The sequence below is a fragment of the Prosopis cineraria genome, unplaced genomic scaffold (genome assembly GCF_029017545.1).
Source record: "Prosopis cineraria cultivar Desert tree isolate PC_DT_omini unplaced genomic scaffold, ASM2901754v1 PC3, whole genome shotgun sequence".
Taxonomy (NCBI): domain Eukaryota; kingdom Viridiplantae; phylum Streptophyta; class Magnoliopsida; order Fabales; family Fabaceae; genus Prosopis; species Prosopis cineraria.
Window position 1 is genome coordinate 25514016 of NW_026555334.1, and position 27725 is coordinate 25541740.

Consider the following 27725-nt stretch of genomic DNA (forward strand, 5'->3'; position numbering starts at 1 on the left):
AATATATTCCAAAACGGATTCACCAAACACAACCAATCACAGCAGTCAAGTTTTCTGGGTGCTATGACTCTGAGCAGTCCCATGATGATTGTGATAGAATATCTTCCCAAGGTTTTCCGTCCTCAACATCAGTCTGCTGCTATACCCAGTAAAATCCTTGTAAAGAAATAGACTATAACGGTTTGGACTATTCCTCTTCTGATGTCGGCAGAATCAATGTAATGGCATCTTTATAACAAGAACCATATGCTTTCTTTAATTTAAAATCTAAATGACGAACAACTGCGTTTTTGAAATAAAGAAATGGTCACCAACTATTCATCGTCACCATTCGATTCGAGTCATCTGATGCACGCAGAGATATTTCTTTCATGCGTCTGCTGATATATATAGGGAAGAATTTGGTCTTGGGGTCACTACTTCCATCTCAGACCAGTTTTGCCCTTTTCATTTGAATTAACCACAGTGAAGGCCCCATCCATATGTAGAGCCATGGTACTTACAACTTTCTCTCTGCATGGAAGACGTAGGACCAGTTAATCCTTTTGAGCTTCTTGATAATTACATATGTTGATTTCTTCGCACGCAGGAAAATCCTGAGCAAGTTGATAATGGTCATAAGGAGAAAGAAGCACTGATTGTGGTAGACAAAGTGGACTGGAAAGGAAGGGGAAAAGCTCTCAAACATGAACATGGGGGAATGAATAAAACATCCTTCCTCATATTAAGTATGCAAAATCTCTTGTCAGTAACTCAGTGCAGGCTTTAAATAAAGTTAATAACTAGCATGTGTGAATGTGATTGAGTGAACAAACGAAAAACACACACTCTATACCTAAGACAGGTGCGATTCTGGGCATGAAAAAAATTGAAGGCTTATATGTATGTATGTATGTATTTACATATATGCAGCGATGTTTGGATTCGAGAACTTCGCAACGTTATCACTGGCAGTGAACTCGGTGATACACTCAACAGTTATTATGTGTGTCAAAAGAAGAAGTTACACATTACCTACATAAGAAGAGCTCCTGGAATATATATCTTAAGAAATGAAAATAAGATAGTTAATTGGTTTAAAGATGAAGTGGGCTTACAAGTCAAAGAGACAATAGGTATTTTTATCAAATTTGTTTTGCACAGGTTGTTAAATTAATTTTGTAAATGCCTTTAACCAGAACTGTGGTTTGCACGTTTCAAGTCTAAATTGATTATCCTTGGATTTGTTAATGTGCTTTAACTAGACATTATGTCCAATTAAAGCTTGAAATTGATTTTGCAGTTGTCTTCAAGTGGCAAATGTAAAAAATGCCAGAATCAATTGTCTTCATTACAACATTGTGTCATTACGTTTATGAAACTCTCAATTAAATCATGCCTTAAGGCTTCATCTAGACCGTGCCTATATATAGCAGAGGGAACATAGTGCATTCAAGGCTTAGCTTTGGAGTTCTTGAGCTCCTTCTCTGTGTTGTGTCGATTGAGTATTACTTTGCTAATCTTTGTTGTTCTGTGCCCTTGTTAATTTTGTAGAATGAGTCTGTTTAATTTTGAAAAGCTATCGCTCGATCAACTGATATGACAAAATAGCTCTTAAAGATAATGTCCTCAGACACGACTCAGACTACAATTTTACCTGCTGGTGCCAACACACACTTCAATGGAATAATGCATTTTGATGTGGTTGAGTTGGCTAAAATGCTCACCAACAACAAGGCATTGGCACTGGTTACTTGCTTATCACCCTCGCCATCGTCGACTATACTAGGTTTGGCAGATTCAAAACTATCATCATCTCTGGTTGCTTTGAATTTTTGGTATGTCCCATATGAAATCCCTTCAAAATTCAAATATTCATCATCATCTCCTACTGCTATAAATTCTAATTTTCACCTTATTATTTTGGCCAAAGGGCAAAAATATCTAAGAAATTATCAGTTAAGAGCATCAATAGCCTAAAGTGAAAAAAAAAAAAATGTACAACTGCTCATGAAGTTATTTTTCAATGCTTTCTATAACCAAACTGTTAAATTTTAAATTCAAAAGATAACAGTCAACATTTTTTTACTTTTAATGATATGGTCATAAATATATCAAAAAAAAAAATTTATGGGCATTTGTATATTTTCTTATTTTAGGCTAAAAAGAAAAATTTAAAGTAACAGTAGTATAATTATATATATATATATATATATATTGATGGTTCTTAAAATGTCTATAATTATATATATATATATATATATTGATCGTTCTTAAAATGTCAATAACTTGTGTATATTACAAAACATTTCTGAAAGTAACAAGAGGCCTGGTCCCCTCACTGATATATATATATATATATATATATAAATTTAAATATTGTTTAGCCCAATAACAATAATTGACAACTACAAGGAAACAAAGTACAGAAAATGATGTTAGGAGAAGAGGCTACAGGCCGACACTAGCTGCCTGTTCGGCTGCAACAAGAAGGATGACTCGATGCACTTATTACGGGACTGTATCAATGCAAAAGAACAGGTGGCTCTCAGTTCTTAAAGAGGGAACTCTAGAAGCCTTTTTTCTCACAACAGGGAGCGGATTGGGTTAAATGGAACTTAAAGCACAAAGCTAGGGTGGACTTCACAAGAAGAGTTCCTTGGGCAACTTTATTTGATTACATTTGTTGAGAAATTTGGGTTACTAGGTGTAATTTTGTTTTCGGTTCTGCTGTCGAGGACCCTAATCCTATGGGGATCTCTGGCTTGTTCATGGCCTCCCTAGATAGAGAGCTGATTAACAACTATTCAATTTTCAAGCCCCATGGTTATGAGATACCCTAAAAGCAGTCTACAAGTAGTGAGGTCACTAAACTACTCAACGTTGATGAGTTTGTGTGCGATGATGCTCGGAGGGGCTGTGGTGGCATCTTATGTGATCAATGCAAAAATTGGATATGTGGATTCAGCGCAAAACTCAGTTTGGTTCCTCTTGTAGTGGCTGAGCTGATAGGTATCATTCAAGATCTAAATATATGTTTGCAACTTGGGCTTTATCATGTTGATGTCCTTTTTGATTGTATAGAAGCCATTAATTTAATTGTTAGAGGCTGTGATAAACACTACCCATTTTTAGAAATTATTGAGGAGGTGAGAGCCTTTTTCCTTAGGGAAAAGGTAACGTTACTTTTAACCATGTATATCATGATTTGAGCAAACAGGCTGACTCCCTAGCTAGACATGCACATACTATGAACACTTGTTTTTCTTTGACTATCATCCACTTTCGATCATAGGAATGGAAGATGTTGAAAGAGAATAGGTTTTTTTTGTGCTTTTTCCATGTCTTTTGTACCTTTTCATCTGAATTAATGGATATTTAATTAGTTTTACTAAAAAAAAATGATGATACATAATTTCAGTAATATTAAGTTATTTGGAAATTTAGGATATATAGAATAATGTCGGGGATAGCGTAAGGTTTTAAATTTTGAATATACACAACAATAATTTGTACTGCATGCAATTTGAAATATGCTATACTAGTACTTTTCTTGTTAGTTTATGCTATTTAATGCATATAATTGATCAATCGGGTATGCATTTAAGATTGCTTTTGTTTTCAATAATCCATTTTGGATTTGTCACGAAGTACACCGGGAAGGCGGGCACCAGATCATGCAGGTAGATGTTTAACTTTACACAAGATTTTAATATTTGATTTTTTTAGTTTTACCAAAAAAAATTTTCAATCCTTTAATTTAATTCTTACATAGTTTATTAATAAAAATTCTTCCATCAAACTTTTCAATATTAATAAAACATTATCAAGATTGATATATTAATTTAATTTTTTAAATAATATTTATTTATACAAAACGTAATTATTTTTAACTGATGGCATTGGGTTTAGATGATTAAAAAGATTATTTATAAAATTAAGAGACCAAACCAATGTTTGAAATCAGGACTGGATGTTGAACTAGAAAGAACAACAGGTCGTGATTCTCCTGGTTCAACTAATTAGATAGGCAATTAAAACAATGACAAAAAAATTAAATAAAAAAATATTTGCGCGTGCACACACACAACATTAATTATTTGTCGATTGTGCTTGAAATTTTGATGCCAAAAGCTAGATGGTAGAGCTGGAAATAAAGGCATGTCGGCATGAGCTCACGACATCAAAATAAAATACTAGAGTTAGAGGCATGCCGTCTTGTCACAACTCATGAGTTTTGAATTTTGACATCAAAAGTTGGATCGTTAAAGTTGAAAGCAGAGGTTAGAGAAAACATTATAGATTAACCATGGGTTGTGGAGAAGATATCAAAGATTATAGAAGAGAAGACAAAAGAAAATTAGAAATTAGATAAGAGAAATCGTGAATCTAAGCAATTGAGAGTAAGTTTTTGTTTTATTTTTTAGGTTTTGTGGGGTTGACTCGCTTTGATTTCTAGGTCAAATCATGTTTGCTTAAAATCACCTTGTCCAAATGCCTAAGTGATCCAAATGGTTAAACTAAATTGTTTTGTTAAGCAATCAACTGTTGGACAGTGCAGTTCAATCCAAGTTTCAAATCACCAAACCAAATAAAAACCTTATATATAATTAGAAGATAAAAAGTACTATTACCAAAAAAAGAGCAGAAAAAGTATTATTACCAAAAGAAAAAAGAAAAAAAATACACTTGAACCATAAATAATTGTGTGCGTGTATTTGATTTTTATGATTGATTTCCTTTAATAATTTATTCTAAAATTTATAAACACTAGCATTCACGTACACACTTAGGTACTACTTTTCCGACTAGGAAGAGGAAGTATGAATTCTCTCATCTTCCTTTCCATCCTCTTCCATTCTTTTCTTTATCTCCTATAAAATTATTATTAAAATATTAAATTATAAAAAAATAAATAATAAAATGCAAATGACTAAAATTTAATACGAACTATTTAAAAATATAGTAAAAATAAAATGAAATGAAATTTTTAAAGGAGATCGAACGTGGATTATTCAAAACTTTGATCTAATAGTTAGAAATTAAATAGAGGATAGGAAGATGATGGAAAGGAGGATGAGAGAATCCTCTCTGAGTGAAACACGGATCTAGCTTCTCTCCTTTGAGACTTTCGTACACTACCCCTCCTTTGCACCACCATGGTAAATTTTGAACTGTTCAGATTAAATATGAACAGCTCAAATTTAAGATTTTTTATTTTTATTTTATATTTATTTGTAACATCTTAAATTTCAAGGTGTGACCAGCATATGATATGTATAAAATTCATATTCCTAAAACCTTAATAAATAGGAAATATTTGATTTTAACCATAACCCATTTATCATACAAAATAGAATTCTTTCAACACACGTATATTTTAAACAAAATCATAAAACTTTCTTAAAAATTTAAACAGAACCTCTTATGAAAATAGGACTTCCTAACAGAACAATATAACAATTGAGAGCTCTAAACCAATATAAGTAATCAAATGAGGATACTAACTATAGTATGTGAAACATCTAAAATAGAATTTACAAAATACAAAGTATAACATATAAATTCAAGTTTTGCAATGATTAGAAATTTGATCGAAATAATGCTTCAACTTTAATTTAGAAGTATACCCCTCATTAATCATCTAAAAGTCCAAAGCCTTCTACACTATTTAAGATCAAAAATATTTTGTAGTGAATAATGTCTCAACATTTATGAAATTTAAAAGGATGAAATGAATAAATACAATAATTATAAAATATTTCATAAACTTTGAAATTTAAAAATTCTATATAGCCTTAAATAAAATCTTAACTATTAAATTTATAATGTCAAATATCCTTATCACTTGATGTCAAAAAGACAAATAAATAGAATAAATAAACATAGTAACATTCACTAATTAAACCAATTGAGTATGTAATCACCAAATAATTTAAAAATTATGTTTCGATGGACTTATCAGAATAATTAACAAATATAGATACGCAGTCCATGAGAGTAAATAACCAAACGCAACTTATGTCATGAAGACAAATATGGACATACAGTCCACGATGGTAAGTAATCAAATATAGCTTGAATTACGAAATAAATATGGACACACAACCATAAAAGTAATACCAATCAAACACAACTTGAAACTACGAAATCAAATGTAGGTGTTAGACCTACAAATAACAGACATGAGAACAAAGCTCAGAAAAATTAAAATGGCCAATCATTAATCATGGGCTAATCGAGACTACTGTTACTCGTTAACAACCAATGTTTTATATAAAGTCCCTTTTAAATTTATTTTAAACATGTAAGAAAATTATCACTTTCAAAATACATTTTTCATTTTCAAATTCAAACTCGTATGAATAGTATTGTGTATTAAAAACTTGCTAAAATAAAATTTCATAACTAATACCCATATTTGGCATTTATTAAGTAACTCAAAAATTATTAGAGTTGATAAAAATAATCTTATCAATTTTCAAAGTATCCTTTATAAGGAAAAGCACATACACTCGCTACAATTCAAATATTCTTCAACATATCTTTATAATTTTCCAAAACAAAAATAATTTAATTAACAAAGCATTAAATACTTAATATAATTGTTACTAGTTGTGATAGGGACGCGGAAGCAGAATCGTGCTAGTTTAGGGACAGAACCCTGAAACAACAAAAACACAAGAACAAAAAAGAAAGGGACGAAATTTATGACGGAAATAAAGAAAGGTATGAAGTAAACAATAGGATAATGATCAAGGAGAAGATCCTCTAGAGCACCTGCCTCTAGGAACCTCAACCTTCGAAGACACCACAAGAGTTGATCACGCTCTTGATCACGTCGGTTTCTCACACGGGATACCACCACAAAGCACTAAGGCTCACAAGAGTTATAAACTCTAAAATGAATAATTTCATTCAACTTCTGTGTGTTTACAATAGGGAGCATGCCTAATTTATATAGGCTTATAGAAAAAATATTTCCTAAAATTAAAACCCTAATTTCCTAATACTAAAAGGAGAAATAATGATAAAATATTTAGCCACATAATTTAGGAGATGTGATCCTAAAATTATGGGATTACAAAATTTAGAAATTAATATTATAATTAATTCTAACCTTTGACTAGACTCAAAATGAAAAATCAAATCAAAGGACCATTAAAATAGGAAATAATTTAGGAGACAATCAAGGGATCATAAAGGATTTGAAATCACGCCACTCTTGACTTCTTTACTAGGGTTTCATGTCTCCTTGCATGCAAGAGGCTCAACTTGTAGTCTTCCTTGCATTGGGCTAAGGTCTGCATCTCTTGGGCTTGACTCTTCATGAGTTTGGATCTTAAATACATTATACACATATAGATGCTCTCCTTTGGACTTGAGGGGAGTGCCCCAATGCTCTCCAAGCTCTTGAACTTCTTGCACAAGACTGAACAAGGCTTGCTTCATAGCTTTGGTTCGGGCTCTTGTCATTGGACCTCCAATATGTTGCAATGGGTCTTTAGGTACGTTGGATTGGAAGTATTGGGCTCCTTCTATGTCACCATGCTCATGATTACCATCCTCAGGCTTCGTTGCCATTAATATTATGTCACCTGTGCCATGGGGCCCATCATTCCCTCCCAGTTGGAAAGGATTCGTCCTCGAATCTGCAGAATCATATAAAGATAAATCAGAAACATTAAATGTGGCACTAACATTGCCATAAGAGCTAGGCAAATCAATCTTGTAAGCATTATCATTAATTCTTTCCAAAACTTGAAAAGGTCCATCTCCTCGAGCTTGAAGTTTGGACTTCCTTTGATTAGGAAATCTCTCTTTCCTTAAATGTAACCAAACCCAATCTCCAGGCTCAAAGATCACACATCTCCTGCCTTTATTAGCTTGCTTGGCATATTGCTCATTCTTTCGCTCTATATTTGCTTTAACCTTAGCATGTAAGTCCTGCACAAACTTAGCTTTTTCCTTGCCATCAGTGTTAGCATGCTCAAAGAAAGGCAAAGGTAAAATATCAATAGGAGATAATGGATTGAAACCATAAACAATTTCAAATGGAGAATAAGAAGTAGAAGAATGAACAGCCCTGTTGTAAGCAAATTCAATATGAGGTAAACAATTCACCCAATTCTTCAAATTCTTCTGAATTATTGCTCTTAATAATGTAGTCATAGTTCTGTTAACTACCTCAGTTTGACCATCAGTTTGTGGATGGGCAGTAGTGGAAAAAAGTAACTTAGTCCCTAATTTATGCCATAGGGTACGCCAGAAATGACTAAGAAACTTCACATCTCTGTCACTCACAATAGTCTTAGGTAAACCATGCAAACGAACAATCTCTTTAAAGAATAAGTCAGCAATGTTAACAGCATCATTAGTCTTAGCACAAGCAATAAAGTGTGCCATCTTAGAGAACCTATCAACAACAACAAATATGGAATCTTTGCCTGCAGAAGATTTAGGCAATCCAATTACAAAATCCATAGAGATATGTTCCCAAGGGTGAGAGGGGACGGGTAAAGGAGAGTAAAGTCCATGAGGTTGGATCTTAGATTTTGCCTGTCTACATTTAATGCATTTATCACAAACAGATATGACATCTTTCCGCATGTGAGGCCAAAAGAAATGATCAGACAAAATAGCCAAAGTTTTATCTACACCAAAGTGTCCCATCAAACCACCACTATGTGCTTCCTTAGTAAGCAACTCACGCATAGAACAAATAGGAATGCATAATTTATTTTTCTTAAAAAGAAATCCATCAAATTTAAAGAAATCACCAGATCCATGATTTTCACAAGATTTCCAAATATTTTCAAAATCAGGATCAGTTTTATAAAGATCTTTTAGAATCTCAAAACCAAGCAATTGAGCATGCACATAGGAAAGTAATGTATACCTTCGAGATAAGGCATCAGCAACGATATTTTCTTTACCTTGCTTATGCTTAATCACATAAGGAAAGGTTTCAATAAATTCCATCCAGCGAGCATGTCTCTTGTTTAACTTACCTTGAGACTTGAGAAATTTTAAACTTTCATGATCAGAATGAATGATGAATTCCTTGGGCCATAAATAATGTTGCCATGTTTCTAAGGCCCTCTTTAGAGCATAAAGCTCTTGTCATAGGTGGAATAATTCAAAGCTGCGCCGTGAAGCTTTTCACTGAAGTAAGCTATGGGCTTAGAATCCTGCATTAAAACAGCACCTATACCAATACCAGAAGCATCACATTGAATTTCAAATGCTTTAGAGAAATTAGGCAAAACAAGTAAAGGGGCATTAGTCAATTTATCCTTTAGGGTTTGGAAGGCCCTTTCTTGTGTTTTATCCCATTTAAAGGTCGCATTCTTCTTAACAAGTTCATTAAGAGGGGCAGCAATGCTAGAGAAATCCCTAACAAATCTCCTATAGAAGCTTGCTAAGCCATGGAAGCTTCTCACTTCACTTGCATTCTTAGGGGTTGGCCATTCACGAATAGCCTTAACTTTCTCCTCATCTACACGAATTCCCTGTGATCCAACAACAAATCCCAAAAAGATAACAGAGTCCATACAAAAGAAACACTTTTGAAAATTAGCATATAATTTATATTCCCTCAAGATGTCAAACACATTTTTAAGATGATTCATATGATCAGTCAAAGATTTACTATAAATCAAAATATCATCAAAGTAAACCACAACAAACTTGCCTATAAACTTTCTAAAAACATGATTCATTAATGCCATAAAAGTGCTAGGAGCATTAGTCAAACCAAAAGGCATAACTAACCATTCGTATAATCCAAATTTAGTTTTAAAGGCAGTTTTCCATTCATCACCCTCTTTCATACGAATTTGATGATAACCACTTCTAAGATCAATTTTAGAAAAGATAGAAGCACCATGTAATTCATCAAGCATATCATCAAGTCTAGGGATAGGGTAACGATACTTTACAGTGATTTTGTTGATTGCTCTACAATCAACACACATCCTCCAAGATCCGTCTTTTTTTGGCACCAAGATGACAGGGACAGCACAAGGGCTAAGGCTCTCACGCACAAAGCCTTTCATCATCAATTCCTCTACTTGGCGCTGGATCTCCTTAGTCTCTTAAGGTTAGCCCTATAAGCAGGCTTGTTTGGAATAGCAGCTCCAGGCAAGAAATCTATCCTATGCTCAATTCCTCTTAAGGGAGGAAGTCCATCAGGAATTTCATCAGGGAATAGATCTCTATAATCCTGCAACAAAGAGACAACACTAGAAGGCAAAGTGGGGTCAAAAGTATTAGTAGAAAAATAAATATTCTTGGGAATTACAATAAGAGCTTGCTCACTCATCAAAGCCTCTTGAATCTTACTTTTCCCACACAATAATATTTTTTTTTCACTATTTTCCTTCACTCCCACCATTCTATTTTTTTCTTTTCTCACCTTCTCACCACTCTTTTTCCTCTCTTTTGATTGATTTTCAAGTAAAGTAATACTCTCTTTCTTTTCTCTCTCACTCATGCCACAATCAAGGAGATCTCTCCTTTGCTTGTAATCTTGAGTAATCTTTAGTTGATCTTCATAGGCTTGGATGGGTCTAAGAGGATTTAATACAACAGTCTTGCCTTTAAAAGGCACCTTGTAACAATTTCTAAAACCATCATGAGTAGCCTTACTATCAAACTGCCAAGGCCTACCTAATAACAAGTGTCCAGCAAGCATAGGGGCTACATCACATAATACATCACAAGTATAAACTCCAACAGAGAAAGTAATCAACACTTGCTTAGAAACCCTAATTTCAGCAAAATCATTCAACCATTGCAATTTGTAGGGCTTAGGGTGTGGAATTAAAGGTAAAGATAATTTATCTACAAGTAAAGTGCTAGCGACGTTAGTGCAACTACCACCATCAATTACCATGCTACACACTTTCTCTTTGATGAAGCATCTAGTGTGAAAAATATGCTCGCGTTGCTCATGTTCATCATCCTCCTTTGGTTGAATATTGAGAGCTCTTCTTGCCACCAAGATAGAGTCAACTACACCATTGCATTCAAGCTCATCATTTGATTCATGGGAGGTAGAATCATCATCAACATTATCAGCATCATCTTTATCACTTTCATGCACACTATCATAGCCACCATCATCTCTCAAGATCATAACCCTTTTATTGCTACAATCTCTCGCCATGTGGCCCACACCATGACATTTGAAACACTTAATAGGAGAAGTGTTAGATGAATAAGAAGAAGGTTTAGGGTTAGAAGTTTTACCCTCATACTTGGTCTTTATTTCTTCCTTGGCCTGGGATGTATCTTTGGCTTTGGAATCCTTCCATTTAGGAGTTGTCTTGGAGTCTTTCCAAGAGGACTTGGAACGTTTGTTCTTATTTCTCTGCTCCAACTTTATAGCCTTGTGTATGAGCTCTTCCTTGTCCACAAAAGTGTACAAGTCAAGCTTATCTCTCAACTCTGGCCTCAAGCCATCCATAATTCTTGACATTGCTTCACGTTCATTTTCTTGAATGTTTGCACGAAACTTCAAGATATTCAACTCATGCACATACTCCTCCACTGTCATAGATCCTTGAGAAAACATTCTCAATTTTCTATTCAGCTCTGTATAGTAGTAGCTGGGGACATAAGCCTTTCTCAAGTACCTTTTAAGCTTCTCCCACGTTTTAATAGGCTTTTTCCCAAGTTGGCTTCTTTTGTACTGTAAATCTTGCCACCAATAAACAGCATAGTCAGTGAAATTCAAAGAAGCAGTTTTTACCTTCCTTGACTCAGACAAATCAAGAGTCATGAAGATTTGGTCCATCTTCATTTCCCAATCAAGGTATTTTTCTGGATTGTTACTACCCTTGAATGAAGGATACTTTACTTTTTGGTCCGGTAAGTCAACACCACGCTTTGAGGATTTCTTTCCCTTAGGAGAAGGGGGTTCTTCATACTCCTCATCATCGCTGGGGATCTTATGCTTCTTTCCTTTAGAAGAGGAAGTCTCCGGCTCATCTTTATCCTCTTTATGGAACCTATGATCAAGTTCCAAGCGAAACTGCTGCAACTGTGTTTTGATAAGTTCTAAAACAGAGTTCATATCAATACTAGGGGATTCATCCTTGTTACTCATGTTCACAGAAGCACTAGAAACCATATAAGATAAAAATAGGTCCTCACACACACAAACTCACGTGTTTACTCTCAAGATAAAGTCACTCGTGATTCACAAAAAAAAAAGTAATGGCTTTCTTTTTTTTTTTTTTAATAATGAAAAACACACTTGCCTTTTACCACTCACTAAGCTTGTGGATAGAATCCAATGGTGAAACCCACAAATCAAGAAACTAAGGAACAATCAAGTGAATATCTTCTAAATTAAGGAAACTAGAAAACAAGCACAAGGTGAAAAGAGGATTTTTTTTTTTTGCAATTTTGAAACAAATAGGAAAGCAAAATTTTCAAATAAAATTAAGCTTGTTAAAGGAAAAACCACACGTGACAACAAAAAATAAGAAAGAAAGAAATAAAAGTCAAAGAGTCAAATACTCAAAGACAAAAATAAAAAAAAAACTAAATAAAATAAGAGAGTAGCACAAATAGCAAATAAGAGAGTAGAGAATTTGAAAAGTGCTACCAAAAATAAAAATAAGAAAGTGATCAACGTAAAAGACTTTCTTATCACCCAAGTTGACTTTTCTCTTTAAGTAACCTCTTGGTGACTTGGAGTTCAAGAATAGCCTTTTTCTACAGTCATAACTCACAGCAATATATTTTTTTGTAATTTTTTTTTTGAATTTTCGGATTTTTTTTTCTCTTTTTTTTTCTCAACACACTAACACTTTTTTTTGCCTTTTTTTTGCACGAATTTCTAGGTATTTTTTTTTTAGAGGCTAATAAAATGAAAACTCACATAAGATAAAAAGTCACAAAGATGAAGAAGAGAAAAACCAAAAGATAGAAGTAGATGGGGTAGATAAGAGATGATCACAAAAAGAAATAACTCAAGATGAAAAAGAAGAAGGAAGGACAAGAATTTAAACCAAAACTAGCAACCAAAGCTCTGATGCCAATCTGATAGGGACGCGGAAGCAGAATCGTGCTAGTTTAGGGACAGAACCCTGAAACAACAAAAACACAAGAACAAAAAAAGAAAGGGACGAAATTTATGACGGAAATAAAGAAAGGTATGAAGTAAACAATAGGATAATGATCAAGGAGAAGATCCTCTAGAGCACCTGCCTCTAGGAACCTCAACCTTCGAAGACACCACAAGAGTTGATCACGCTCTTGATCACGTCGGTTTCTCACACGGGATACCACCACAAAGCACTAAGGCTCACAAGAGTTATAAACTCTAAAATGAATAATTTCATTCAACTTCTGTGTGTTTACAATAGGGAGCATGCCTAATTTATATAGGCTTATAGAAAAAATATTTCCTAAAATTAAAACCCTAATTTCCTAATACTAAAAGGAGAAATAATGATAAAATATTTAGCCACATAATTTAGGAGATGTGATCCTAAAATTATGGGATTACAAAATTTAGAAATTAATATTATAATTAATTCTAACCTTTGACTAGACTCAAAATGAAAAATCAAATCAAAGGACCATTAAAATAGGAAATAATTTAGGAGACAATCAAGGGATCATAAAGGATTTGAAATCACGCCACTCTTGACTTCTTTACTAGGGTTTCATGTCTCCTTGCATGCAAGAGGCTCAACTTGTAGTCTTCCTTGCATTGGGCTAAGGTCTGCATCTCTTGGGCTTGACTCTTCATGAGTTTGGATCTTAAATACATTATACACATATAGATGCTCTCCTTTGGACTTGAGGGGAGTGCCCCAATGCTCTCCAAGCTCTTGAACTTCTTGCACAAGACTGAACAAGGCTTGCTTCATAGCTTTGGTTCGGGCTCTTGTCATTGGACCTCCAATATGTTGCAATGGGTCTTTAGGTACGTTGGATTGGAAGTATTGGGCTCCTTCTATGTCACCATGCTCATGATTACCATCCTCAGGCTTCGTTGCCATTAATATTATGTCACCTGTGCCATGGGGCCCATCAAGTTGATCTATGTGAAAAAATATTTTGGTAAAAGAATTTCATTAATAAATTAGGTAGAATGCTGTTCATTTATCTGTAATGTTTCCAACTACAAAATTCACTCTTTAACACTACAATCAGTTCTTCCTTCCTCTAAACATCCTATGCAATATAATTTAATGACATTTGTTCAAATGTATTAAACTGTTTTGCAATATTAATAATTCCATAATCAACTAAGTTCTTAAATCAATATAATTTATATCTCAGTTCCTACAATACCTACTATGCTTTATATGAATACTTTCTTGACCAACACTATAATCATACATAAAATTATGTTCTTGACTCTTTTCACTATTAGAAAAATGAAATTTAGTGAGGGATATGCCATTTTCCCTAGTTAAATTGCATTTTAGCAATAAATTTGTCCCTCACTAAATTCATAACTAAAAAAAGACTTGCTAATTAATGAAGGATTAAATCCCTCACTAATATTATTCAAAATTTAATAATTTTAAGGCCAATCTCTCACTAAATATGCTTATATTTAGAAATAATATATTTATTACCTTATGAGAAATTAAATATATATTATTTAACTACATAAATATATAAAATAATATATTATAAAACTACGACATATATGCATATTAAATTTTATTTAAATTATTTTTTATATTATATTTTTAATAAAATATTATTTTATTAATGAAAATTAACTTAAAATAAATAAAATATTAAATAATTTTATTATAAATATTTTAGTTAATTTTTAAATTAAATTTTTATTTTTAAATAAAAATAATTAAATATATAATTTAAAGTCATTGTCAAAAGTTAAATTTTTTTACAGTAATTAGCTAGAAATAAAATCCTTCACTAAATATTTTACTAATTATTTTATTTTAAAGAGAGATTAACAATCTCTTATTATTATTTTTGCTAATTGTCTTATTTTAAAGAGAAATTGACAATCTCTCATTATTTTTCTCACTAATTTTAAGTCAAACTATGCAATCAACTCTCTTCACTAATTTTCTCACTAATTTGATATTTAAAGAGGAATAGATGATCCCTCACTAATTTACATTTTTCTAATAGTATTTCTAACATATACAATCAGATCTTTTTCACAATTTAACTCTTGACCATAGTTCTTTAGGGCTATAAAGAAATAACTTCACTTCCTAATTAAAATATAAATCTAATAAATTTATACTAAAACTTTTCTAACAAACTTTTATCGAACACTTTATATACATTCAAAATATAACCCATAAAGCAACAACTTAGTTGATAAACTACTAATCATGCACCTCCATTCATCTATACAGTCATTCAAAGTTTTTGCAATGAATTTTCTTAACATTTTTTCTAGAGTAATAGCAAACTAGAATTTTGTATCTTATCACAAGGAGATAACTATAAAGAAATAACTCAATCAAAATAAATATCCCAATCTAATATTTTTCAAGCAAATAACATGCTAATTCCTCACTCTCATTATATCGCCCAAGCACGAAATTGTTTCTTTATCCTATCTACTTATCTAAAATTATTATTGTTGTTGTTGTCAATCACTTTATTTATATTAACAGCTCCCGGGAAAGAATTGCAAGTTAGGGAGCAGGTTATGGGTATACATGCATCTTCTTATATTAAATGTGACTATGAGTTTGCAGTGCATTATTAAGAAAGTAGCAGCGGCCATATATAGAAATGTTCTCTTAAACTTCAATCATTAGTTTGCTCAAAACTTCTTCTCAACACATTCATTCATGACAGCTAAAAAGCGAAGAAAAATCAAAATCTTTAACCTCCTAAACTCTCACAGACGTTAACTGATGCAGAGAGGAAGAGAGGTGAGGTTCAACTCACCAATGAAGCAAATAAGGAATGAAGGAAGAAGATTGGTGCTTCCCACAGACACACAAGCATGGCATCGACACAAATCAAGGGAATGAAGCAAGTCGACAGTGACGCAAGGGAAGAGAAAGAAGAACATCGATGGAATCGTCACGGCAGCGGCGGATCTCGACCTACACTCACTGACGATGAACATGACAGCGAAGGAAGGAGGAGAAGGCGATGATGAAAGAAAAACCCTCTCTCTCTCTCTCTCACTTGGGTTCCGGAATGATCGAGAATGAGGATGAAATAGGAATGAAAATTGAAAACAGAGCTTTAGGCTATTGAGCTTCTGACTCTGGGCCTGTTTAGCAACATATTTAAAAAAAAAATTATTTTTTAAAATAAAAAATAAAAAAAATTATTTAATAGTGTGTTTTTAAAAAATAAAAAAATAAAGTATTTTTTAAAAAATAAAAAATAAAAACATCTTTTTAAATGTTATAGAATTATTGTTTTAAAAAATAAGGAAGAATAAAAAAATTATTTTTTTAATTCTTAAAATATGTTATACAACACACCAATTCTTAAAATAAAAAAAACAATTTCAAATAGGATCTCTCTATTATATATTTTTTGAAGCACCTAAAATAAACTGTTTGAATAATTTTTATTGGACCAACATTCCTTCTTGATATATTTAATCAAAAAAATAATAGAGTATTTTTAAAATATCTTATCATAAATTATAATTTTTTTAAATTTTTTGGGTTATTACATTATTAAAATAAAAAATTACATTATAGTAATTATAAAATTTTTTATAATTTTGTTCATCATTGATATGGGCTGATTATCTAAATATATTTTAAATAGTATAAATTTAATATTAAATTTAGATCATCCTCATTATATCTGAATTATCAGATTAATAATCTAGTAAATTTATTAAAATTTATTATAAATTTTATAAATTTTTATTTTAACAAATATACAATAAAAAAATTAAATTTAGACCATTTAAATTAAATTTAAACGGTCTAAATCTTGACATGCTACAAATAGTAGATAGTGGAAGGAAGGCTCAAAAGAGAGAAGCCGCCTCTGTGAAACACACACGCCCAATATTTCATTATATAAAATATAGAAATCACAACTTTTTTAAAAGCATTTAGGGTGTCATTAAAAAAAGAATCAAGAAGTGTTTATATTAGAAAAAAGATATAACCTAAGTTAATAATAATATAACTAATTAACTAATTAATATATCATAATTCCATAATAAAAGTAGAATTCAATTTATCACCAAACACTTGATTTAATTTGTACTCCCTCTTTTTTTATTTATAGGAAAAAATATTATTTTTTACTTGTTTTTTTACATAAGTAAAATAACATATTTCAATAAGCATTTATTACACACTTTCTAAATTACTCCTCATAATTTATATTAACGAGAAATAATTAATGCGTACTTACATTGATTAACATAAGGCATTTTAGCCTAATTTTTTATTTTCAAACATAATTACAATTGTGAACACTGTATTTTGTCCGGGCTTTCAATTGTAAGTTGAAAATTAATAAAAATAAAATGAATAAAATAAATAAAAATAAAGGAATAAAAAGGGTTTTTCTGATTTAAAAAAAATAATATTTCTTTTTTAACCTAAGTTAATAATGATATAACTATTTAATATATCATAATTCCATAATAAAAGTAGAATTCAATTTATCACCAAACACTTGGTTTAATTTGCACTCCCTCTTTTTTTATTTATAGGAAAAAATATTATTTTTTACTTGTTTTTTTACATAAGTAAAATAACATATTTTAATGAGCATTTATTACACGCTTTCTAAATTACTCCTCATAATTTATATTAACGAGAAATAATTAATGCGTACTTATATTGATTAACATAAGGCATTTTAGCCTAATTTTTTATTTTCAAACATAATTACAATTGTGAACACTGTATTTTGTTCGGGCTTCCAATTGTAAGTTGAAAATTAATAAAAATAAAATGAATAAAATAAATAAAAATAAAGGAATAAAAAAGGCTTTTCTGATTTAAAAAACAATAATATTTCTTTTTTGATTAACCCAAAATCCCCTCAATTATGTTCCCATTAAATTTGACTTAGTTAAAGAAAAATCAAAAAATTTGGCAAGTAAAATCTTTTGCTGTGAGTTTGTCCTAAAATGGCATGGCACCTAAACTCTTATAATCATTAATTTATATATGAGAAGATGTTGTAAGCTAACTTGATGTTGATTCTTCCTTTTTCTTTTTTCTTTTTACTTTTTTTTTGTTTATTAAGAGTTGTGAGAATAATGTTATTACAATTTATTACATAGTTTTCTTGATAAAATATTCTTCTAATCTTCTTTTTTCCCTTAAAAAATGGGATGATCATGAGTGATATCAAATCATTGTGGGTATTTGATACATTGATGAAGTGGGTAATACTAAATCACCCCGAATATCAAGTGTCAAAAATTTTAAAAAATATTAAATTTTTATTGGCATGTTTTTTTAGGATTCACGAGTGACACTAAATTACCATGGATCAATAAAAATATCAAATAAGATATCGTAAATGATACTAAATCATTGCAGGTTTTAATTTTTAGACTAAAAGTTTATAATTAAATTATTTTATAAAGAACTCATTTTGAAAATTCCTTTAAAGTTTTCCATGAGTGATAGTAAATCACCGTGTGTACTTAGAGTGTTAATTGGTAGACTGTGAATAATACTAAATCATCACAAAATCTAGTAACGGTTGGCAACCCTTTCAAAGCCTTGCAAGAGCAGGCACCCCAAAGCCTAATAACAGCTGGCACCCCTTTTAAAGGCCTGCAATGGTAGGCACTAGAAGCCCAGTAACGGTTGGCACCCCTTTCAAAGCCCTGCAACGATAGGCACCCCGAAAGCCATTAATAATTGGCACCTCTTTCAAAGCCTTGTAACAACAGGTAACCCGAAGTCCAGTAACAACTGGCACCCCTTTCAAAGCCCTATAATAGCAGGCACCCTGAAGTCCAGTAATGGCTAGCACCCCTTTCAAAGAAAGCCCTATAATAGCAAGCACCTCAAAGCTCATTAACAACTGGTACTCTTTTCAAAGCTCTATAACGGTAGGCACCTCAAAGGTCGATAATAACTAGTACCCCTTTGAGAGCCCAGTACTAGCTGGCGCCATTCTTTTCAAAGTCTAACAACGATTGGCACCATTCTTCTTAAAGTCTAGCAACTACTGGAAGCATTCTTTTCAAAGTCCAACAACCATTGGCACCATTCTTCTTAAAGCTTAGTAATAGTTGGCATCATTTTTTCCTAATAATCACTAGCACTATTCTTTTAAATGCTCTATATCGTCAAATGCATTATCTCCATCAAAGCCCTATAAAAATGGCACATCACTTCCACATGTTGTTGCCAATGGCACTCAAGTCCTAAATAATAGTAGGCATATTTTTTTTTCAATCTTCTTTCATTCTCCTATCTTCGACTTTCTCCCCTAAGAACCAAGTAAAGAGGGGCATGGACACTACATTTTGTCTAGACCTCTTTTAATTCCTATGATAGCATTAGGGGCTCATGTTTTTATTTATGGTAGTTGGATGTTTGACTGAACAAAATATGTGTTCTTATATTTACTTGCTTCTTAGGCAAGAATATTAGAGAAAAACATTCATTACTCTCACCTATGAAACAAGTAAAGAGGGGCAGTTATTAACATCATATTTTGTCTATACTTCCAATTGTAAATCAAAAATTAATAAAAATAAAATAAATAAAAATGAAGGAATAAAAAGGGCTTTCATGATTTAAAAAAAATAATAATATTTCTTTTTTTATTAACCCTGAATTCCCTGAATTATGTTCCCATTGAATTTGACTTAGTTAAAAAAAATTAAAAAAATTTGGCAAGTCAAATTAAGTAAATTCTAATTTGAGGTAATTATGTCTTGATTGGAATTTGTTTTAATTAAGGAAAAAAATTGAAATATGAAATGATGAAGAAAAGCCAAAAAAAATTGCCTTATTTTGCTTGAATCTGTCGTTAAGTAAGAAAACCTTAGTTAGTGCCTATATAAGAGATAGAAAAAGAAAGAAAGGGACACAAATTGAGGAGAAGAAATTGAGAGAGGAAGTCTGGGAGAAGATGGCAAAAAACATTGGCAAAGTATTGAAGGTGAGTATTTCTTTTTTGTTATTCCTTTAGCTTTGCGTGTTGAATGGGGAAAAAAATTAAACCTTCTTGAGTCAACATCTAAGCCCTATTGAAACCTTTCTAATGATTTGTGTATGTCTTATTCTCAATTTGCTTTTTACCAAGTATTAACATCTAGTATTGTGAAGCCTAAGTTCCCTATACACGTTCTTGGTTTTGTTTCAAAATGACTCTTCATTGTTTATTTATTTTTCTTTTCTTTTCTTTTATTTGTTTCTTAATTTAAATTACTGTGGATCTTTTGCTGTGAGTTTGTCCTAAAATGGCATGGCATCTAGACTCTTATAATCATCAATTTATATATGAGAAGATGTTGTAAACTTATTTGACATTGATTCTTCCTTTTTCTTTTTTCTTTTTTTACTTTTTTTTTGTTTGTTAAGAGTTGTGAGAATAATGTTATTACAATTTATTATATAGTCTTTTTGATAAAATATTCTTCTAATCTTCTTTTTTTCCTCCCTTAAAAAATGGGGTGACCACAAGTGATACTAAATCATTGTAGGTATTTGATACATTGATGAAATGAGTGATACTAAATCACTGCAAATATCAAGTGTCAAAAATTTTAAAAAATATTAAAATTTTATTGGCATGTTTTTTTAGGATCCACGAGTGATATTAAATCATCATGAATCAATAGAAATATCAAATAAGATATCGTGTGTGACACTAAATCATTGTAGGTTTTAATTTTTAGACTAAAAGTTCATAATTAAATTATTTTATAGAGAACTCAGTTTGAAAATTCCTTTAAAGTTTGCTATGAGTAATACTAAATCATTGTATACACTTAGAGTGTCAATTGGTGGACTGTGAGTGATATTAAATCACCATAGGTTCCAATACTAGTTAATTTTCCCTTCTCTTGTGCATTAATAAAAAAATAATAAAAATAATAAAGCTCTTAGTATGTTTTAGATTATGTCATGAGTGATATTAAATCACCTTCGATCGTTAAAAATATCAAAAGAAGATATTGTGAATGATACTAAATCATCGCAAGTATCAAATTTTGTTCTAAAATTTAATAATTAAACTATTTCATAGAAATTTTACTTAGAAATTTCCTAAGGGTTTGCCATGCATAAGTGATACTAAATCACCATGTGTATTTAAAGTATCAACCAACGGACTATGAGTGATATTAAATCATTGTAGGTTTTAATACTAGTTATTTTCCTTTAACACAAAGATATTCCTTATGACACTTTTTTATTTAAAAATAAATATAATTATATAACACAAAATAACATTTTCTTCATAAAATAAATTAATGAAAAATTAAAAGAAAACCTAAATAATAATTTTTTGAACTATGTGAACTTTGATCCCCGTCAGGGTACTTTTGATCCTAGATCAAGTCCTCTTATGTAAATAAATAATTTATTTTTTTTCTATATTTTTCATGAGGAATAAAGGATAATTAGAATATTATTAAAAAGCTAATATTGATTTTACACAATTAACTTAATGTAACTGTTCTTATGAATAGGTGTCGTAGGGTGACTAATACCTTCCTCATGCACTGACTCTTGAGTCTTATTTTGATTATTGTAGACTATTTTATTTTTTTAAAAAGGTTTTTAAAATTATCCTTTCAAATTTTCGTGGCGATTCTCATTTTTCTTACTTTTATTGACCTTCCTTCTTTGGGAAAGACATGATCTGGGTGCGACAATTATGGTTAACCAATTTTTTTAAATTATGTGATATAACTTTTTTTTCTGTTATATATAAAAACGGAGGGAGTAGAGGATTAATGGTACTATTTTACAAGAGGTTTATTGAGTTGGGAGCTCTTTTATTTTGTTTTGTTTTTTTCAAAATACATGCAATCTAATTTAAATTTGGATGCTCACCGTACATGTTATAAATTTTTACACACATATGGAGAATTATATATAGATCTTAGATTAAAAAAATTAATTACTTACAAGTCTTGTATATTTGCAAGTACTAAAATTTCACTAGAAGTTTGACTTATAAATTGACTGAAAAAATAATTAATTTTATTATTTGGTAATTTATTGTAATTCTCTTTTATATATATATAAGTAATATTATTACTTATGTATTATGATAATGATACTTTTGCATGCTTGCTAAATATCGTTTGCCCATTGCATGGAGATATAATGCTAATAGCCAGTCGAAGTCAGATCGTTGGCGGGCGAGCTCGCAGGGGCTGGCGCTGATAACAGTGCAAACACACTACCCACACCATACCTGAAGCCACCACCGCGCGTCACGTTGGATCGCCGACTCAGTGCCACACTCTCACTGGCAGGGACGAATGCAAAAATTCTTGTATGGGGCCATAACTGAAATTTTATTTAAAAGTGGGCCGTTAAAAGTGATTTTAGCCTTTGTCATCACAACTATCGCTGCTATTGAGATCATACACGTAAATTTATTCCAGCTTTTTTTTATGGGCTTTGCTGTCATTTCTTACCATTGCTCACAAATTTTAATTCCTAGCCAGTCTATCCACCTCTAGCTAGCTAGTACATTCAAATGATCTAATCGTGATGTTACCAATGAAGTTAGAATTATCAGTTAACATCAATCCGATTTTAAAAAGTTAATCCTTAAAGGATCAGGATTTAAACAGGTTGGTTTTAATAAGTTTGATTATATTTTAAAATTTTTTTTTACAAGGTCAAGTTTTAGCCCTCAGGGTTGAAGGACCAACCCTCAAGACCTTGGCCCTTTTTTATTTTTTACTTTTTTCAATTTAAAATTTTAAAAAATATATTTAAAATCAAAAAAAATTATTATACATAAAATTAAGTTTAAAAAAATAAATTTAAATTAATTTATACCATAATAAATAAAAAAATTAAACATTGAGGTCTAATATCAAATAACAATATCAAAATTAATACCAATAAAAATTAAACTTAACTAACATTATTAACTAAATCTTAATGAATGAATGAAGGAGGGATGAATGAGTCTAATATGTTCATTTTTTTAGTTATATATTTAATCTTCTATTTTTTTATATTATAATTTTTTAAAAAACTAAAAAGTTTAAAAGGATCAGCCCTTTTCATTTTTTCTTTTAAAGTAGAGGCCTAATCTTAATTATTTTTAAATTTAAAAGGACTGGTTTGATAGAATCGACCTTAATTAATAGTTTTAAATGAAGCGTGATATGTGCATGCAATTTCCAGGTCTTTGTTGCCGCATTTCGGAACATAAATCTTCAACTTCCTGAAGACCCTGCAGAACTCTACGAGCTCGCACGTGACTAGGAAGCTGCCTCAGAAACAGAATTTTTACCTCACGGATATTTCACGGAAATCTCGAGTAAATCACATCTGCATGTACATACGACAAGAAGTCCGTGGGAGTCTGAGGCAATTAAGAGTTAAGACAATTGCCTGAGGTCTTGAAAAAAATCATTAATATATATTCCTAATATGAACGGAAATGTATTTGTATAATTTTATAATAAATGTTAAATAAAAAAATAAAGCCCAGTTCTTCTCCCCATTGAAGAATGAAAACATTTCTACATTCTCAAAATAATATTTAATTATTAGGTTAGTCTTAATTTAGTCATTAATCATTATTTATTCTCTTTTTATAGATTACAATTCTCTATATTTTGTAAGATTCTTCAGTTCATAGACATGCATATAGATGTTGCTATAAATTATTTGAAAGGCTTTATTACTTATTTAAAGAATAATACAGAAAATGGTTTTGCATCTACTTTGAAATTTACAAAAAAAGATATAGCTACTGGAATGAACATGAATCATAATTATTGTGAAAAATGTAAAATCATAGGAAAAAAACATTTTAATAAAAATATTAGTGATGAGATCACACATTCAGCTAAAGATTCTTTTCATATTGAATATTTTTTATACATGTTAGATCAATCAGTTTCTTCTATTCAATTTGAATAATTTTTAGAATATGAAATCACTTTTGGTTTTTTATTGGAATCCAAAAAATATTTAAAACTTTGGATGATGATGAATTGAAAAAATTTTGTATTGATATTGTTCTTAAGTTTTAATGACAATTATTATATTGATGGTTTTGATTTATTTTCATAATGAAAATTTTTGAGAGAAATATTAACTGAAGAAATTAACACACCAGTTGAAATATTAAACTATGTCAAAAGATTAAATACTTCTTTAAATGTATGTATTGCTTATAGAATATTATTAATAATACATGTAACAGTTATTACTATCTAAAGAAGTTTTTTAAAATTAAAGTTGCTCAAATCTTATTTAAAATCAAATATGTTACAAGATTAATTGAAGTGGACCAGCCTTATTATATATTAAGAGTAAAATGTTAGAATTACTTGATTATAAAACTTTATTATATGATTTTGCAACTCAAAAAACTAAAAAAAATAATATAAGGATCAATAATTTATTATATGCCAGGCCTCTATTTATTTTGCTTTAGGTCTTAAAATCCCTTGACTCGGCCTTGGACAACAACATGACCCTTATTTCGTCTACGCAATCTGACATTTATGCTGGTTAAATCTTTAACTTTATAGCTACCTAGCAAGAATTGGTTCGAATATGAAGTTTCTGTTTTCATCAGGTTCCTTGACAAAGCTGATATCAAAACCAGACCCACAACAGAAGTTGACAATTCTGCTCCAAACCCATGGAAACTTTGCAGGGTCACCCAGGCAAAGAATGCCAAGGTCATCTTAGGAATAATGGTCCCAATATTTGCCGCACAATTATTATGACTCTCTGCTTAGCTCAGCTCCAAACCTTCTGCATACAACACAATAGACAGTCAAATCTCAAGATCTTTCAAAATCCCTCAAGCATCTCTCCCAATCATCCCAGTCGCGTTCTTGATCATCGTCGTCCCCGTCTATGGCCACATCATTGTGCCTGTTCTTCACAAAATCACCGGCAACCCTACCGGAATCACCCACTTGCAGCGTATAAGAGTCGGCCTCATTCTCTCATGCATCTTCATGGCCATCTCTGCTGTAATTGAAGTGAAAAGAAAGCAAATCGCTAGAGATCACAGCATGCTCGATGCTGAACCGACACGAAACCCATTGCCCATGACCATATTCTTACTTTTCTTTCAGTACTTTGTGTTTGGCATTGCTGACCTGTTTACCTATGCGGGGCTGCTTGAAATCTTCTACTCAGAGGTACCCAAATCGCTTAAATCTACATCAACATGTTTCCTCCGGACCTCAATGGTTCTTGGATATTTTCTAAGTACGATAGTGGGAGATCAAATTATACCTCAAGTGGAAAAATTTAAATATTTGAGAGCCATTATTCAAAATGATGGCGAAATCAGTAAAGATATTTCACATAGAATTCAAGCTGGATGATTTAATTGGAGAAAAATTAAAGGAGTTGTTTGCGACCGTAAGGTGCCTAATAAACTTAAAGGAAAGTTTTATCGCACTGCTATCAGACCGACAATGTTATATAGTAGTGAATGCTAGGCTCTAACGGGACAGCAAGAGCATAAATTTGAAGTAGCAGAGATGAGAATGTTATGATGGATGTGCGGACATACACGTAAAGATAAAATTCGAAATGAGCACGTACGCGAAAAAGTGAGGGTGGCACCTATTGAGAAAAAAATGGTAGAAAATCGGTTGAGATGGTTTGGGCATGTACAAAGAAGACCAAGGGAGGCACCAGTAAGAAGAGTGGAACATACAACTTTGAGTCCGATTAAGAGAGGTAGAGGAAGGCTTAAGAGAACACTCTTGGAAGTTATTGAACGCGATCTCTTAATTAATAATATTCCTAAAAGCTTGATAAATGATAGAGCACAATGACGTCTTGCAATCCATGTAGCCAACCTCACCTAGTGGGATAAAGGCTTGTTGTTGTTGTTGTTGATAGTGGTGCAGAGTGTGAATAGTGCCACCAAGAATATCAAGAACAGCGGACGATGGTTGGCTGGGAACAATATCAACAGGAACCATCTGAATCTCTTTTACTTGTTCCTTGCTGTGATGAGCTTGATCAACTTCTATATCTATCAGATCACTTCAAGCAGGTACAAGAATAGGCCTCAAGTTTCGGAAGTAGAGCAAGGGGATTCCAAGTATTGAATGCAGAGAAGAGGTCATAAGTCGAACGATAAATGAAAGTTGAAGTTTAATTTGTTCCTCATTGTATTGCTTTTTTTTTGTTATTTGAAAAAAATGATTGTGATGGGATTGAATTGAGGCTTGGACATTTGATTTCTTCACAATTTGGAAGGGGGGAATCACGTTTAGGTTCCAAAATACTAAATTAATATTAATTAAGTTTGTGACAATGTTTTTTTTAAAATAACACTACAAAAAAAACAGCGGATTAGTGACGGAATAAATTTCCATCACTAATTAAGTTGCTAAATTAGCGATAGAATTTGTCGATGGAATGTTTTGTCACTGAAATTTTATCATTATTTTGTCACCAATCTGTTAAAAATAATTTATTGATAAAAAATTTTGTTACTAATGATTAGGATATCTTATTTGAATTTAATAACAGAATTTGTGAAGGAAAATTCTATCACAAAGATTTTTGTCATAACTCCATCACTAATTCCATCATAAATTATTTTTAATTTAATTTAATTATTTAAAATATACATTTATAAATAATTTATTATTATGATATAAATAAATAATTTAAAAATCATAATTTAAAATAATTTAATATTTTAAATTATTTGTATATTAATAATAATAATTTAAATTGTATACTTAATTACTCTTATTTAATAATAAAATAAAATAATTGTAAAATAAAAATTTTAAATATTATATATTATATAGATGCAAATTATAATATAATATATAATAATTATAAAATATTTTTCAATTTAATATTAAATTTATTAACAAAAATAATTTTTTAAATAAAATATAATAGGAATAATTATTATATATAAATTAATTTTTTTACATTAATAAATAAATATAATGTTAAAAAAAGTAAATTTAAATACTATATTTAATAATAATTTGAATAATATATTTATTAATATATGTATGTGTGGTTAAGTATTATATATTTAATTTAACAATTAAAACTGAAAATTCCCTTCAATTCAACTAGCAACAAAATGGACATAAAGGCACATAGAAATATGAGGTTACAAGTTCGAACCTAGTCAAGGCACAATTAAAGGTAATAATATTTAATATGGCAATGACAAATAACATGACAGTGATGTAGCAGTGAAGTAGCACTAGTCCACTGGGTGACTAGGACGTAACGATGATATGGCAGTGAGGTGGCACTAATCTACTATGTGACTAGGTGGTGGCCGATGAGGTGGCAGTGGTCCATTAGGTGACGTGTCGCTATTCTGTTGAAAATTAACGACGGAATTATATTTCATCGCTAATGAATAAGTGACAGTGTGTTTGTTTACCGACGAAAATATTCCATCACTACTCCATTTAGCGATGGAATTTTCACTAATTAGCGACGAAATTTTTCGTCGCTAATTAGCTTTTTTTTGTAGTGTAAGTTAAAAATATTAATCAAGATTATTATAATTCCATGAGTTTTAGTTATTACTAACCATTTAAATATTAAATATAATTTTTGGATTATAATAAAAAATTTTATTTGTAACTA

At 31.0% G+C, this 27725-nt stretch overlaps 1 protein-coding gene across 1 annotated transcript; it reads left to right on the forward strand.

Moving 5' to 3' along the window:
* The first annotated feature begins 63 nt into the window (after window positions 1-63).
* On the forward strand, window positions 64-26200 carry LOC129305467 (protein NRT1/ PTR FAMILY 4.3-like). The gene is made up of 6 exons (XM_054945491.1): window positions 64-159; window positions 590-728; window positions 1613-1817; window positions 24697-24802; window positions 24863-25273; window positions 25997-26200. Exons 1-6 carry the CDS (start codon window positions 64-66, stop codon window positions 26198-26200), a joined length of 1161 nt encoding a protein of 386 aa, XP_054801466.1.
* The last annotated feature ends 1525 nt before the right edge of the window (window positions 26201-27725 follow it).

Coding starts and splice junctions, on each gene's coding strand:
- LOC129305467 (XM_054945491.1), top strand. CDS start 64: ATGACTCTGAGCAGTCCCATGATGATTGTGATAGAATATCTTCCCAAG. Junction 729..1,612: donor AACATCCTTCCTCATATTAA/GTATGCAAAATC, acceptor TAATGTCCTCAG/ACACGACTCAGACTACAATT. Junction 1,818..24,696: donor CTGGTTGCTTTGAATTTTTG/GTATGTCCCATA, acceptor TGTTTTCATCAG/GTTCCTTGACAAAGCTGATA.